Raw genomic sequence first — 16,428 nt, 5'->3', positions numbered from 1 at the left:
CTCGGATCGATGTGCCACGAGTGACGGCGGAGGGGGGTGACTGCCCATTTCTGCCACTACAGCTTGGGGGAATTAGGACGGAGGAGAACACGTGCAGAGAAGGGGCTCCCCCACCACGGGGGCTCCCACTGCTGGGACCACTGAGCAGGCACGGCCCCAGCACCGCAGCCTCGGGGGAGGATGCTCAGAGGTCCCCCAGGCCACTCTTTGCCACCCCGGCTCTGTCACAGGACAGGACAGACCCCCGCTGTCTGCCACACTCCTGGGGCAACAGCCACAGGTCCAATGCCTGGGCTTGGAACACACACCCCTCAGCAGGAGAAAAATCAAACAGCAAAGACTTTGCTCTAATTGTGTCAGTGAGACCCAGCTCAGGCTCCTGGTACCAGGGCACTGGAGGAGCCCACAAGCTCCATCCTGCAGCCCACAGACCTTTCAGGAGCTTTTTGGCTTGAATAAGAGGTGCCACCTGGGGCATGTGGAACCGGCTCCTGCTCCGACAACCATCCCTGGGCACACACCCGCGCGGGCTGCTTACCTTCAGCTTCTCAAAGCGGTCGCTGAGGGATGCCACTTGGTGGTCCCGGTGGCGGCCCACCAGTTTACATAAGGCACAGATGAGCTGGTCATCAGCAACACAGTACATGTTCACCTTCTCGTTCTCGTGCTCCAGGCACGTGAGTCCTCGGAAGTGGGCGTCGGGCACCGGCTCCACCAGCCGGTGGCTGGTGAAGGGCTTCTTGTTGGGGTGGGTGGCCCGCAGGCAGCGGTCGCAGTAGGACACCTCGCAGGTGATGCAGGTCTTCACGGCGTCCCGCGGGGGGTCCTGCTCACAGAACTGGCAGGCGATCCGCTCGCCGGCCACGGACATGGTAGGGCTGTTGCGGTAGGTCCTCTCGCGGCGGCTCTCGCTGGGGGAGTTGGGGCCGCTCAGGGAGGCCTTCTGGAAGCGGTCGATGATGTTCTGCAGGGTCACATTCCTCTTGAGGCCCTCCAGGCCCCGGTGGTTGAGGGAGATGACATAGCGGCACGTGGGGCACTGGAAGGCGGTGATGGGCTCGATGGACTCGCTGGAGGAGCAGCTGGAGACCAGGACACGGTGGGCGCAGCTGAAGCAGAGGCTGTGGGCACAGGGCAGCAAGAGAGGGTCTTCGAATAACTCCAGGCAGATTGGGCAGGTCAATTCTGACTCCAGTGTTTCCATCTTTAGTTAAAACGATCCTGATTCAGCATCCAAAGCCGGGGAAGGTGGTCTGGTACCTGGGAGGGAGGAAAGCAGAGAGATGAAGCATTGGCTCTCCTGGGCAGCTGCTCTCCAGCAGAAACAGACGCCCAGAGGAGATGGACACCACAGACAGACACCATCACGCCCACAGCACCCCAACATTCTGCACCCCAACACTGTCACTGCAGTCCATCGGCATGGATGGACCATCTCACCAAACCGTCCTCCTGAACCGAGCCACGAGCTTGGACCAGCACCCAGAGATGCTGTGGGACAGGAGAGAAGGGCGGAGGGACAGCAGCTCCCCTCCTGCCAGCCAGGGCAGAGGGCTCAGACAGCAAAGCTGGGGACAAAACCAGGAGAAACCACATGATTTTGTGGTTCTTTTAGCAAGTGCTGCCTGAGACAGGAGCGGGGGACCAGGCTGGTTTCCCAGCCCCACAGCACAGGCAAACCTCTCAGCATCCCCCCTAGCAGCCACGGTCCCCTCTCCCTTTGGTGAAGGGGAAAAGGTGAATCACATCCTGGAAACTCTGAGCAAAGTGGGTGAGGAGCTCTCCCGTACCGTCCCCCCGCTCTGTGTTCCTCCCAGATGCTGCCCTTCAGGAGCGGGGAGGGAAGAGCAGCGAAATTACAGTCTGCAAACGTCCCCCCCTCGCTGTCCTCTGCTGCACTCCGGCAGTGGCCAGCGATGCCCAAACCAGCCCCAGCTGGAGCCAAACGAGCACATATTTTTAGATCTCCTCCCCGGCACAAGGCTGGAAACGGGCTCCCTGGAAGCCACCGCAGCCACCGTGGTGGCGCTCCCAAGCTCCGGTTCTGCAGAGCACCGAGTCGCCCCTGGGGACCTGCCCATCGCCCCCACTCTCCCCAGTCACCTGAAACAGGACTCACGAGCACCTCGAGACCTTCAGCCTTTCCTGCGCTGGCACAAGGCATTTATAAACTTAAGCAATTGGATATTTACATATATTCATGCTGCAGCAACCTTATCAAGGCCTGCCCAGATGCAGACTTGCACAGATACATACATATTTGTAATGTTTTATTATTGCCCCCCAAGAGAGACGGTGGGAAATCAGCTGTGTCCAAAGGGCTGAGGAGCACAAAGGCTCCCAACAGCCTCCTCCCTGCGGCCCCCGGTGCTTTTCTCAGACCCCAGAGCCCGTCTCAGCCATGGGAAAGCAGCGGGGAGGAAGCTGCTGGACACTTGCCCGGCAACATGAGATGGCTCTTGCTGGGCTCCCCACCTGCGGGACCAGGGGCTCCCACTGCACGGCCGTAACACCCCCAGGACCCCAGCCACGGGCAGCCCCCCCGCATGGCTTTAAACCTTACAAACCGCCTTCGAATCAGGGCTGGTCCCTTGCTTTGCCAGGACACTCCAGGCAGAGCAGCCACCGCGCTGTGAGAATCCCACGCTGCCGGCTGAGCCCGCACCCCAGCACGGGCAGCAGAGCCCCCCCAGTCACCCACCGACCCCTCCGGACAGCGAAGGCAGAGAGGGAATAAAGGACAAGAGCAGGATTTGTGTCAGAGCCTGACCAGCATCGGGAAAGTGATCTAAAAGTCAGGATTGGTGCCAGACGCTCCCCAACAGCCCCTGCAGAGCAGCACGAGCATCACCCATCGCTGGGACACGCTCCCACGGGGCAAATGGGGCCTGTCAGCAACCACAGGGTCCATGTGTGACTGGGGCATCCATCTGCAACCACGGGGTCCGTGTGTGACTAGAGGGTCCATTTGCAACCGCGGGGTCCGTGTGCGACTGGGGGGGTCTGTGTGCGACCGCAGGGTCCCCCTGCCCCGGGAGCGCTCGGCTTCAGCTCCGCCGCCATCCAGGGAAAAGATGCAGAGAGTTTAAACAGCTTTGTTCCTGAAGACTGTTCTCATGTTAATCTTGTTTTCCTTGCTGGGACAACATCCTTCAGATCCCAGATAACCAGGAGGAGCCCCCAAGCCCCGGCTGGGGCAGGAGCGGGGCCGCCGCTCGCTCAGACGCACCTGGGCCGAGCAGTTGGCGCTGCCTTCGGAGCCTTTCATGCCTCTCACTTTGATGTTCGCTTTGATGTCCGGGATTGACGTGGCACGAGGAACAGCTGATTAGATCAAAATCTGCTTTGTTTAGAGTCATTAACTCCCTAACTATAGAAGTTATAATGTATTAGCACAGTTTACAAACAAGCCTGTGCCACTGGTGCCCAAGGGTCAGACGCCGGCCCCAGCCACGCTCCTGCTGGCCCCTGGGCAGGGCTGGGGCTGCGAGGAGCAGGAGTTTAACAAAGCAGTAACATGAAAACAAACATTTTTGCTGTGGAAAAGCCTGGGTGGGATTTCTCCCATCACGCAACACAGGAAGGAACGCAGGATTCCTCCAGCTCTGGGCACAACGGCGGCGAGGGGCAGCTTTAGGTGGGTACCATGTGCCCAGGGGCATCCATGGTGCCACAGAAGGAGAGATATGGCCAGAGCACCCACCTGCATTGCTGTGACCTCCCCCCACGCTGGGGGTGCCCCACATCCCCCCAGGTGCCACAGGTCCCCCTGTGCCGCTCCAGGCCTCCTGGCTGGCGGGCAGAGCAGGAGGCACAACCCACGGAGCCATAGCTCCTGCATCCTGGCCAGCAACCCTGCACCCTCAGCAAACGATACCAAGGGCCATTTGACACAAAGGTTCCCCCACCACCTCTCACACATTATTATTTTTACAAGATCAAAGCCAAGCAGGCTTCGTTGCTACCTCCAGCTCAAAGGTTCCTCAGGAGTGATGCAGAGGTTTGCCACCAAGGAAAGGAGGGAGGAGAGAGAAAGAAACAGCAGGAGATGTTGCTCACATCACCCCATCTACACCTGGGAGGGGACATCCTGGTGTATATCACCTAAGGCCATGGTCAGCCAGCCCAAAATTCCCCTTGCCCCTCTGACCACCTTTAGGCAGCCCAAAAACCCCTCCCTGCTCCTTCTGCTGCGGTTTCCCCTTGACTCCTGGTGCAAGAAAGCTCTTGCTCACACATCACGCCGTGCCAGCCCTGTGCCGTGAGGCTGGGATACCAGAAATCAATACGACGCATTGTATCTGCATTTAAAAACCAATGGCTGCAATTTCTGTTCGTGCCTTGGGCTTGGCCACAACCACATCCTGCGGCGGGTCCCCCGGCCCCACCCCCGCCGCTACGGGTCTGCGTTGTTCAGGAGGCAGTTCTCGGTGCTCTCCAGGCATCAGCTTATAATTATTGTATAATTGTGGAGGGTTTTATCAGGCTGGAGAACCCCGTCCCACCCTGTGTCTGGCTTCGCTGCCACATGGTGGTGACCAGTCAACGTGCCTCGTGCCCGGCACCGTCAGCCTTTGCCGAGCCCGACATAGCAGCACCCACCTTCCTAAATGGAGAATTTTAAACCCAAAACATATGTCTGCAGGTCCCATTTTCCCCTCCAGCACACCCTCCTGGCCTGCCCAGCCCTCGCTTTTACCACCATTTGCTAAATCCACCTGAAGCTCCCCCGGGTCCTCCTGGCACCAAAGCGGGCACAGCTCTGCCAGCCTTTCAGAGCTCACACTGCAGAGCCCGCTGCTCTCCAGACCCGCTGAGGCAAACGCTGACTCTTCAGGCTTCCACACCAAGTCTGATTTTTTACATTTTTTTTCCCTTCTCCCTTCCCCCCTGCTTTTTTTCTTTTTTTTTTTTCCCCTCAGAAGATCTTCAGCCCAAACTGCTCAGCCACTTCCAAGAATGAGGCTTAAAAAAAAAAAAAGCTGTGTTGCTCCACCCATATGTTAAAAAAAATAATAATAAAATATGGCAACCCTTTCCTTAATTGGCTCCACGACAGCAGGATATAAAATCTGGGCAGCAGTTGTCTGTGTGCTTTTTGTTGTCCTCGGGAAAATTAGCTCGAGATTGGATGGCTGTTTGGGGAAGAACAAGAAGCCCCATCCAGCAGCCACGTCCCATCCCCACAGAGCCCATGCAGGGACCCACTCCCGGGGTGATGGGGAGAGGGGCCCCCCCATCCCTGCCAACCACACCGCGCTCCACAAACACCAGCCCTTCCCACCAACAGCCCTAAATTCGCCCTTGGGACAGGTTTGCCCCGGAGAAAGAGGGGTCCTCCGAGGAAAAGTAGCCCCCGACCGTGTAATTAGCAACAGCTTCCTACCTAATGAAGGCACTCAAGAGAAAGGTTGAGGGAGGGGGGGACAAGGGGGGAGGCAATCAGGCTCATCCAGTCAATTTAGACCCAGCAACACCTAATTTTTCTGTGCTTGATTTGCAGCCTTGCTACTCCAGTGCGTGTGGAGCTGCTGTGCACATTTCACACTGAACGCGAAGCTTAAAGCCCCGGCCGGGGAAGAGCATCCTCCGGCCGGGCCGTGGCTGCAGCTCACACCCCTGCGCCTGCCCCTTCCTCCCCCCGCAGCTCAAAACATCAAACACAATTTGGCCTTTCCTCCCACAGCTCCTGCCTTAACAGTTTCCTTAATAACTTAGCGAATTTGTCTGAGGCTTTCTGAAAAATCCAGATAATTCATCTCCCAACTGCTCTCCCCAATCATCTTATCGCAATACTGAAAAAAGAAGGAAAAAAAACCACCAAACCCTGATTAAACTGGATTTCCTATACGAAAACCACGCGTTGTTGTCCTTAATCTATCACACTGAATCTCAGGCATTTCCACATGAGCTTTAATTATTTTCTCAGCCAATTTGCTCGGTGCTAAAATAAAGCTGGCTGCTCTGTAATTCCCACAGTTCTTCTCGTACCTCTTTAAATTAAGGACAGAGCAGAAGAGGCTGCGCTCCCATCCAGCAGTTGCTGTTAATGAGAGATTACTTTCTGCTGCCAGTTCAGCCGCTTCATCGTTAAATCCCTTCAGAAGAGCTGGCTGGAGCCCACCGGGCGCTGCCGATTTGCTGCTCTTTAATGTCTCCGTTTGCAAGTTCTTTATTCCCCCGGGAATTGCATCTTCACCGCTGCCAACGTTGTCTTGACTGATGGGACGCAACCGTTCTGCTCCATCGCAGCATCCTCTTTCTCCTGAAGTTCTCCTGTTGGGCTCCCGGGGCTGGGAAGGGGCCCCGGGTGGCTCCGTGCCCCACAAACACCTCTGCCCTCCAGCTTGCACAGCTAGCTCTGGTGGGGTTCCCCCCATCCTAAAAACGGGATTATTCCCCACGTGTAACCCCTGCAGGAGCCCCAGCAGTGGAGAGGCAGGCACTGCCCCCCGCAGCACCCCCAGTCCTGCACGTCCCACCGACCCCACCACAGCCACTGCCCCCCGAGCTGCTCTGCTTTGGGAGCTGCATTTCCCACCCCTTCTCCCTTGTGTCTTCCCAACAACATCTCTTGGTTTGTCGAGCAGCTCCAGGAGCCTGTACCACCCGTTCTCCCCCGGGTTTCTGTAGTTTCTCCACGCACAGCAGCCCGGCCCTGGCAGCTCTCCCCAACACTCCCCCAACGCGCTGCCCCAGCACGTCCCCCCGTCCTTCCCCGCCTGCCAGCGCCGAGCCGAGCATCTCCCATTGTTTAGAGCGGCTAATAATACCTTTACAGCTGTGCAGAAATCAATTGATTACACCATTTGTTCTGGCGATGCCACGAAACCTTCCCATCTGCAGCTGCCTCCCACCCGCCGGGAAATGCGGAGCCGCGCTCCTGCCGGCCGGGAAGTGTGATGTGGGGAGGGGGCTTTTTGGGCCTGGCGTTAAACCATCAGCTGCTGATGTTGGATTTGTCTGGCCCGCCAGGACTGCAGCGCAGGATGAAGCACAACGGTGGTGGTGGTGGTTTAAGCTGTCATGACTGCAGAAGAACACAAGCCACCACTGAGCCATGCTCCTCACCCACCACTGTCGGGTGCCTGGCAGTGTGTCACTTGGACTTTGTGGAGACCCTGAAAGCACCCAAAACCCACCAAAAGCCGTGACAGCCCTCCACGGATAGAGCTGAATGCTTCACCCAGAGCAGCAAAGCCTCGGGTGGGAGCCCAGCATCACTCCCATCGTGAGGAGCAGAACAGGCTCCCAGGGGCTTGGTACCCCCATGGGGCAAGGATGCTCTGACCAGGAGGTCTCCACTGGGGAGAGACCTCATTCACCTCCACAACATCAGGGACACAATCACCAAACACAGCTCCCTGCACAGGCCACAGCCGCCCGATGCCTCGGCAGCCGGAGCCATTCGGAGCAGCCCCACGCGGCACCGGCACACGTCCTGTGCAAGCCTCCCAGGGCAATTCCCACCAACATGGCATGGAGACCCTCCCCTGCCACCCTCTTCGGGGGCCTGGGGGTGACAGGACACAAAAAGGCACAGGGTCTCTCTCCAGTCCCCTCCAATTCAGCAGCTCCCCGGAGCTCAGCACAGTTGCTTTTGAGGGAACGCCGCAGCTCCTGGGGCCTCTGCGCTCCCACAATCAGTAAGAGCAGGGATGGCAGCAGCCGGGCTGTCCCCCAGCACAGACCCCCACCCTCCACTCTGCGCTGCATCCATCTGTCTGTCCGTCCCACCTCCCCAGCCAGGCGGTTTCCCCCAGCACTGCCCAAACCCGGCAGCCCCTGCCCCTCTGCTGCCACGGGGGGGTCACAGCGATGCCAGGCACAGCCCCTGCCGGCGCCAGGGACATCTGCAGCGGGAGCAGCCCCATCTCCCCAAGGCTCCCCAGACCGGCGCAGATGGGAGCGAGCCACTTCCAGCCCGGCCATTGAGAAAAAGCAGCTGGGGACCTGGCACGTCCCCAAACTGGCACGTCCGGCCCTGGCAGCCCTGCCACCCCCCGGCAAACCCCCCCTCCCCTGCCCAGCAAACCCCCTCTACCCCAGCCCCACCACCTCCCTCACCTCTCCAGCAGTTATTCGCTCTCCTGCCACCCTGGTCCAAGCGTCTCCTCCACTGCCCAGCACGGCCAGTAGCCACTGGGAGGCCGGCGAGCAAAACACGGCACTCGCGTCAGCTCCCAAAAAAAATACCCGCACCCGGCTGGCTCCTGCCAGACCACACATGGCAGCAGCTTTTAGATCCAAGCCCTTCTCCGAGCGCAGCCCCCAGCTCTGCCTCCTTCCCCTCTTCCTTGGCCACCGCCTGCAATGCAGCTCAGCCCCGCAGCGCCCGGAGCAGCCGGAGCCCCTGGCCCTGCAAGGACACGGGGAGGGCAGAGCTGCCAACACCGCGCAGCAGCGGCTGCTGCTTCAGACAGCCTCTGGCTCCACAGCAAGTCACGGCTTCCATCCCCCCATGGATGCTGCACAGGGGGCAACCAGCCCCACCGAGGGGCAACCAGCCCCACCAAGCGCTGCTGCAGGCAAAGACCCGAGCGATGCAGCACCACGTCAGGCACCCCCAGCCCCCCCGCCATCAGCTGCGGGGCCAGCAGAGCCCCCACCCCACCTTCTGCCTGCACCAGCTGCTACAGCTCGGCCCCTTCACTCAGCCAGAGGCGAGGGTGTAACCCCCCCCGCTGGCCTTGGAGCCGCAGGGTGGCCAAGAAAAACCATATCCCAAGGGTGAATCCCTCGGTCTCTCCGGAGGCTGGGGAAGCAGCAGCCCCCTCCCATGTTCACAGCCACAGTGCCATACCAGGAGCTGAGCATCCTTCGGGGACTGTGCCCTGGGTACCACACCAGAGTTATCCCCACTCCGGTGTTTCCAACTGGACCACCAAGTCTCAGTGCCTGACACCACCGCTCACCCTTTAAAACCAGCAGGGTTTAAAGAGGTGCCGAGAAATGAAGGGAGGCAGCGAAGGCGAGGTTGGGCTCATGGCAATGCCTGTGGCAGGACAGAGCCAGAAGATGAGACAGACCCAAGCCTGGGGAGGTACCGGTGCTGCTGCAAGGGGAGCGTGGCACTGCAAGGGGCCAGCCCGTCACCGGTGCTCTCCAGGGACCCTCGAGCTGCACAAACGTCGAGGCTGCTCCTGAAAGGACGTTTATGGGGGGACAGAACAAAGACAGACCCTCAAAGAAGGGGTCCCTCCTGCACAGGACAGCCCCGTCCCAGCGAAGGCACAGAGCCCAAAGGTGCCAGCCCTATACGTGGCATCCCCCAGGAAAGGGAGGGAAGGAACGCTGCCAGGCAGGGAAGGCTCGGCTCCAAAGGGGCCAGAACCTGCTCCCTGGACCCAGGCTCCCATCAATGTCTGGGCCCACTGAGGGCTCTGGCGTGTCCCCAGAGCAGCTCCAAAGCAGCACCCCAGTGCTGCGTCAGCCTCGCAGGCCCATGGACAGCCAGCAGCAGCCCACGTGGCTTCAGTCCCGTGTCGCTGCCGAGTGCTGCCAGCAGGAAAAAGGCTGTTCCAGCCTCCCCGCAGAGGTCCCAGCCCGGCCCCGAGCCTCCCCGGGCTTCTCCAGCCAAACCCCAAAACCACCCAACGGCCACGCTCCCCACGGATGCCACGGGGTTGGGAAATTCAAAGGCTATTGTGCTGCTTTGTGCAAGTTTAAATATATCTGCAGAGGCTCCTGGGGGCTGCATTCCTGGTGAAGCGGGTAAGATAAACAAGGCTTCCTGCAGGAACTAAAGACAATGGGGGAATAATTAGCATTAGTCCCCAATGCAGAAACAATGCAGGTAGCAGATATTTTGGACTTTCACACCCTCCCCCCCCGTCACAGCCAGGAAGAGGCACCCAGACTGGTGTGACTTGGCCCAGGGTCCCTGTCTGAGAGACACACAGCATCGAATGGGGGGGAAGCAACAGGCACTGGGGCCGAGGGACCAGCCTGGGGTTTCACCATCTCAGACCTCCCCTTGGAAAAGGTGGCCACATTTTGGAGACACATTTTTCCCCAGTGTAAGCGGCTCCGGGCACCAGCCAGAATCACGCCGGGGAGCGTGGGCACCCACGTGCCAAGGGTCCCAGTGCAGATGGTTTGGGGACAGAGTTTGTGCCCGTGCCCTGTGACGCTTCTAGTGATGCCAGGCTGGAGCAGTGCCCTGCATCCCTTCCCGTGCAGCACAGCCAGCAATGCTGGACTGGAGCAGTGCCCTGCATCCCTTCCCGTGCAGCACAGCCACTGACGCCAGGCTGGACCAGCCGCAAAAGCCAGGGAGAAGCTGCTCCATCACCACAGGGAAAGTTCTCAGACTCCACTCTTCCCTCTACAGCTCGGCCAGAGGGTGTCAGAGATCCACTGCTCCGACAGTTACCACCTCTTCATTCCACAGAGCAACAAACCAAGGCTTGTTTTCAAACCATGTCATTTTTTTAAAGCTTTTTCCTACACGGGCCCCTTGGGAACGCTCTGTACGGGAGCCAGATTTCCCAGTCCTCCTACCAGCGTGGCAGTGACAGAGGGACCTCAGCGCTCCCTGGATGTTCTGTCAATGCATTAAACAGGTCATTTGAAGTCTTTCAAGACCAAATGCGAAATGCTCCTGCGGAGGTGACTCACATCCATTAGCATCCCTTTGGAGAGGGTTCTCCAGCTCTCAATCACTTCTGCTCATGAGCACTCCTACCCTTCATCTCAAAAAAAAAAAAAAAAAAAAAGGCACCAATTCACCTGGCTCAGCTTTCCCCCAGCTGTATTCCAGCTGGCACTGAGACTGTTTTGCAGTTGTGTTTGCACTGCTCCATGGCCACGCTTGGAGCTCACAGGACGGTGCCCAAGGAGCCCAGCAGCTGCCCTTGCCAAAGCATGGGGCTACCAGTCTCCAACAGTGGGCACAGCACAAACCCTGGCACACAGCCCACCGTGGGGCACAGAGCATGGGCACAGCACAACCAGCTCAGACAAACCCCTCGGTGCTGCCCCAACACCCGGGGCATTTATCGATACAGCGATATCCCCGGGCACAGGAGCTCGTGCTCTATAGCACGAGGCTCCAGAAGGCAGAGGGGACAGATGGGACAGAGCCACCGCCTGCCCCCGTATCCCACCCCCTGCTCTGGACGCCACCGAACACCCACAGCACTGGTCCCTCACGCCACGGGATGCTCCACCAGCAACACACCACAGCATCCCCCGGGCGCACCCTGGGCTTGCTGCCCCACCACCCAGGAGTCTTCTGCCCAAAGCCAACCCAGATGCAGCTGCACCCCAGAGCACCCCTGATAACCACACAATCCCACCCTATTCCCACAAGATCATGCTGCCCCCATCACCCCCAGTGCCCGGCAGAGCTGTCCCCACGGCACGGCCACGCTGGGTCACCCCCAGCCCCCCCTGCTCCACGGGACAACCCGGCTCCCTCCGCCAGCATGTGGGGGCCACAGCTCCCCCCGCCAACCCCCCAGCTCTCCTTGGGGGCAGCTCATGAAATGAAACAGGTGATTTCCTCCTTCCATCCCCGCTCTCTGCCTGTGGCAGCCAGAGGGAGGCAGGGGATGGCTTTTAGCGACAAGAGGCACAGCACAGACAATTCCTGCTACATAATACAGTGTTCTTTTAATGATCCAAAAGAAAAGGGAAACACTCTGTATTTTGCATTTGTAATAGATCACAGACCCTGAAGAGGCTCCCTGGAGACAGGGTTTTACAGGCAGAGGCGCCTCGGCCTCCAAGAGCATCCGACTGCCTGGATTCTCCGGGAAGGTCCCTGCATCTCTGCAGAGGGACAGCAAAGCTCACGGCTGGTGAGGAATAACAAACCCACACAAATCCCGAGGATGCTGAAGGGAGCACAGCACTTCACAGGTCACACAGGGACCGCACCGGTGGCCAGAGACTTAAGGAAGTATTGGCAGGAGTGAGAGAGTGTTAAAAAAAAAATATATATATATATGTATATATAAAAATCAATTTGGCCTGGCATTCCCAGACCATGCTCCTCAGCCAAGGGCTGGAGCGTCAAGCAGTTTTTCCAGGCACTGGGGAGGAGCCCAAGCTCCCTCTCCTTCCCACTGCCCTCCCCACACTGGGGACACTGGGCCAGGGTGGGAGCTGGATCCTCGCCCCAGCAGCCCCGCCGTGGCAGAGGGCATCACCACCAGATGGTGAGCAGAGCAGCCACCAGTGCCACCACCACAGTGTCACAGCAAGGCTTCCCGGGGGTGCTCAGCACCGGAGCCAGCACCCAGCAAAAAGCCCACCCTGCTCCTTAATGAAGCATTCAGCCCAGTCACCCTGCAGTGCCAAGGAGCCCCCCCACATCTCTCCCTCCCTCCCAGGACCCCCTCACCCCAGTGGGTCAAACGCCGGCGCTGCCGCCCCAGCCCAGCTTCGGGTACTCGAGCATCATCGGATGGCCTTAACCCGCCTAATTTTAATCAGCCCAGTTACACAACCAGATTTAGCAAGGCCCTTCTGACGACTGTCCATGAAACACATTTAACTCACTCCGTGCCTCTTTGAAAACACAAAAGGTAATTTATTCCACACCATCTCTGAGTTGCTGCCGAAGGATGCTCTGCATTTCAGAGGGGTGTGCGTGTACCCATCCCCTCCCTGCTCCCGAGCAGCTCCTCAGCCAGCTCACACTCATCACGCCAAGCTTGAATCCTGCTCCAGAAAGGCCTCTCCCTGCTGTCTGAAGTTAATTTTTTCCCCTTCGGTCAACCAACTCAAAATTGGTTTTGCGTATTAAAATGAAATTTAATTTCTAGGCCATTACCCCACTGTGGTCTAGCTCCTGTGTCTGCAGAGCGAGGAATAAACAAACAGACCCGGCAATTCATTTCCCTCTTAGACATGAATTCCAGTTATAAACAGCAGTAATAACGTTCTGCGGAGGCACAGAGCCCCTCTCCTTTTGGGATCCCAGGCCGGGTCACGGGGAGCAGGCAGAGCCTCGGGACCCCGCCGTGCCCCGAGCGCAGGCCGGCACACACCGACCCGGAAACACTCCCTGCACGGCCGCAAAAACCATCCCCTGGTTTGCCCCGTTTCTCACCGACACAGCGGGCTCCTGACTATTTCCATCTTGGCTTTCCACAGGCTACTGGGTTTTCCTGTTCCCTCTCAGTAGAGAGTCCAGACAGAGAGATGTAAAAAATAGACAATTCTGAGACCTGAGAGCTTGCAGCATCCAGCTCTGCAACAGCTGAAAAAAAACCTAACGAAACCCCAAAACCAAGCCTCCCAAAGTCCCCAGACAACAAAAGTCCCTCACAACAAACCCCCTTTCTATTTAGTCTCTCTTAAATTGCGAGAGCAAGAAATCCAGCATCATTTGTAATCCGCAGGGGTGAGAGTGAGCGTCCCCGCTGATCCATGGGGAGCTCTGGCCAAAGCTCGCCTTCGAATCAGACCCCATCCGCGCCCTCTTCCCTCCCAAGTGTTGGAACTCGATGATCTTTAAGGTCCCCTCCAACCCCAACCTATGATTCTATGAAATGCCTGAAAGGAAACAAACCAGCAGCCGCAGCAGTGGCCACCGAGCCCCCGCGCTCGGAGCCAGCCCAGCTCCAGATAATAAACACGCTTTTCATGGGGAAACAGCCTCCGGATCCCACCAGCCATTCCCACCTCCGCTGAGACTCCCCTGCTCCAGCCCAGCCCGGAACGTGCCGGGAGCAGCAAGGTGGCCCCGGAGCCACTGTGGAGCTCATGAGCCACAACGATGGCACCTGTGACGGTGCCACGTCCCCTCCCCGGTCCTGGGCTCTCGCAGCAGCCACTTGGGGAACACTGGGACAGCCCATGTCCCCTATGGACACCCCTGGACATTGCTGGGGGGACCGGGACACAGGAGAGGGACGACAGCTTGAGCCTGGCGGCCAGGAGGACCCCAGGGAAGGAGGAAGGGAAGGGGTGGCAGAGGGACGTCCCCTGCCCCTCCGGCACCCGGGGGGCACATCAGGTTTGTTTGCTCGGGGAGGAAGCTGAGCGCAGGCAGTGATGTGAGGACACGGGAGCTGTGTGGGGGCAGCCAGGCACCACTGAGCGGAGAGAGGGCAGGGAGAGGAGAGCAGAGGTCCATGCTCTCAGGCAGACATGGCTGACCCCCACCCCGAGACCCTGCGGGGCAGCTGTGACCCGGCACAGGACAATGGGGCACAGCACATCCAGGCTGCCCAGGGCAAAGAGCATCAACCCGGGGGGCAGCTGGGCACACCATGATTTTCGTCACCAAGCCCTGTCCCCACATGAAGGGGGTCCAGGGGGACAGCATCCCACTCCTCTCTCCGCTCTGCTGGTGGCATGGCCAGGGGGACTGCCAGAGTCCAGAGCCGGGAGTCCCAGCTGGGCAGGAACCAGGACAGTCCCGTCCCAGCCACAGCCCCCGGGCACAGGACCCGCCTGGAGCCGGGGGCTGCCCGGGCGCAGGGAGAGAGCGGAGGCAGGAGCGGAGGCGCTGAGGGAGCCGGGCGCTGCCAGCAGCACAATGAGCCACTTCCTGGGAAAGGCCAGCGTGTCCAGCGCCACAAAAGGAGCTATTCTGCCACGGGCCCCGCTCCCCAGCCCGCTCGGGGCCGGGACAAGGAAGAGGGAGGGAGGGCAGTCGCCGAAGCCACCAGGCGCTGCACATCTCGCTGACGCTGGGCGCCCAGCTCTGTCCCCGTGTCACCCCCGAGGGTGACAAGCTGTGGGCTTGGGGCTCAGCAGCGTCCCCTTCTCCGCACCCAGCGGACGAGAGGCCGTGGCAGCAGGAGCCATCACGATGTTTTCCAGCAGCCGCGCGTAAGAAAACAGGAAGGCGGCAGAGGATGGAGGGGCAGACGCTGCCTCCCCCGTGCCGCCCGGGCTGCCAGAGCCGCGGCCGCGCCGCCCTCGCACGGCACAAGGCAGCTTTCAGCCGCACACAGACGGGCCATTCTCCCCGCCCGTGACCTCCCTGCCCTGGCATTTTGGGGACCCCGGGCTCCGCAGCGGGCCAGCCATGGCTGAGGGAGGCCAGTCATCGCTTCCCCACCGCGTCCCCTCGTTAACCGGGGAGGCTGACGGAGCCACTCATTTGCAAAAGATGACCGTAAAGCCAGGCACTCATTAATCTGCAACACACACTTATTTTCCAGGGGAAGAACATTAAAAACAAGCCAAGGAAGCAGCACAGGTTTGAGCTCTGGCAGTGAGACCCCAAGCCTCTTCAGGGCTGTTTGCCTCCCTCCTGCCACAAACCCTCCCGGAGCACTCTGCCACCTCGCCCCGAAGAGGGGAGCACCAGCCTAAGTTAGATTTCAGGCGAGCGAAGGTGGGTACGTTATTGGAGGCAGTAACTCCCTCCAGAGGTACCAAATGATCAGGCTGCTCGTTAGCTCGGTTTAGAGAACCGGCTGTGCAGCCTGCAGAGAAAGCCCTGGTTCCACTGGCTCCGATGGGACAGTGAGAGCCACCATCCCTCCAACGACCGGCCTCCGAGACGTGGAGACCCCCAGAAGCTGAGCTGAGAGATGACAGGCTCAACACCCCCACACTGCAGAGAATCCAGTGGCCATAACCACGGAGGGCACAGAAACCCCCTGGAGCCAGAGCCCTGGGGATTCCAAGTGGAAACCTCAAGTGCAGGTTTGGAAACACCCCCATTCCCAAGAGTAGATGATCAAGAGACAAGACAATCCTGATATTTTGAAAACAAGTCATTTATCCATCTCACCTGGCCTCAAGGCTGATGCCACCCTGCTTACAAACATGTGTATATATATATATACACACACACACACATATATATATGCAACCCCACACAAACGCGTGGTGCATCACCCCAAGCTGTGCCCGTGCCAACGAGGCCACTGGAGCGGGGCTGCCGGCGAGTGCTCCTCACGGGAGGGAATTTATCACCCGCTGCAGCTTCATTTCTTTTTCTAAAGCAGCGTTTACAAAGCCGGGGGTGCAGCTCCCAGGACACCCCCCCACCACCACTTTCCCCCCGTGCCGCAAACGGCTCCGCAGGGCACAGACCTGCCTCTGATCGCTGGCACGGCCGCCGGCACACCCGGCTCTGGAGCAACACCACCTCCCGCCTGCATCCCCACCACGGCTTCTCCCGCCGGCGTTCGCTCTCCCTCCTCCCATTCCCACCCCTCTCGCTGCTTTTCCCAGGAGCATCCCCAAGGAACAGCCCCCCCGGGTGCAGGAGCGTTCCAACACTGCTGAAGGGAGACCACCACATCCAGCCCCGCGTTTCCTGGCTCATTTTATTACCCCTTCATTAGGGGCAAGAGCCAAGCGAGGAGTTTCGGGTGTGCTCCCAGCAGGGGAAAGGCAGCACCGACAACCCCAGGGCTCTCACCCACCGAACCCGGAGGGCTCTGCCTGCAGCGGGCACGGCACAAACCGCCCTGCTGGAGCTGGGGAAGGGTGGGCACCACTCATCTTATT

At 59.4% G+C, this 16,428-nt stretch overlaps 1 protein-coding gene across 1 annotated transcript in view; it reads right to left on the bottom strand.

The window, feature by feature from the left end:
- The window catches only part of MID2 (midline 2), a 62,076-nt gene extending 53,781 nt beyond the window's left edge, over positions 1 to 8,295 (bottom strand). The window contains exons 1-2 of the mRNA XM_014956079.1: positions 8,068 to 8,295; positions 539 to 1,260 (exon numbers count right to left, since the gene is read on the bottom strand). Coding sequence (XP_014811565.1) covers positions 539 to 1,204 — 666 coding nt within the window. The 5' untranslated portion in view covers positions 1,205 to 1,260; positions 8,068 to 8,295. The remainder of the gene's footprint in view (positions 1 to 538; positions 1,261 to 8,067) is intronic.
- Between the last annotated feature and the right edge of the window lie 8,133 nt (positions 8,296 to 16,428).

This window comes from Calidris pugnax, unplaced genomic scaffold, assembly GCF_001431845.1.
Source record: "Calidris pugnax isolate Ruff unplaced genomic scaffold, ASM143184v1 scaffold281, whole genome shotgun sequence".
Lineage (NCBI taxonomy): Eukaryota > Metazoa > Chordata > Aves > Charadriiformes > Scolopacidae > Calidris > Calidris pugnax.
The sequence above is the reverse complement of the archived record's forward strand: the minus strand, read 5'-3'. Positions and strand labels throughout refer to the sequence as shown.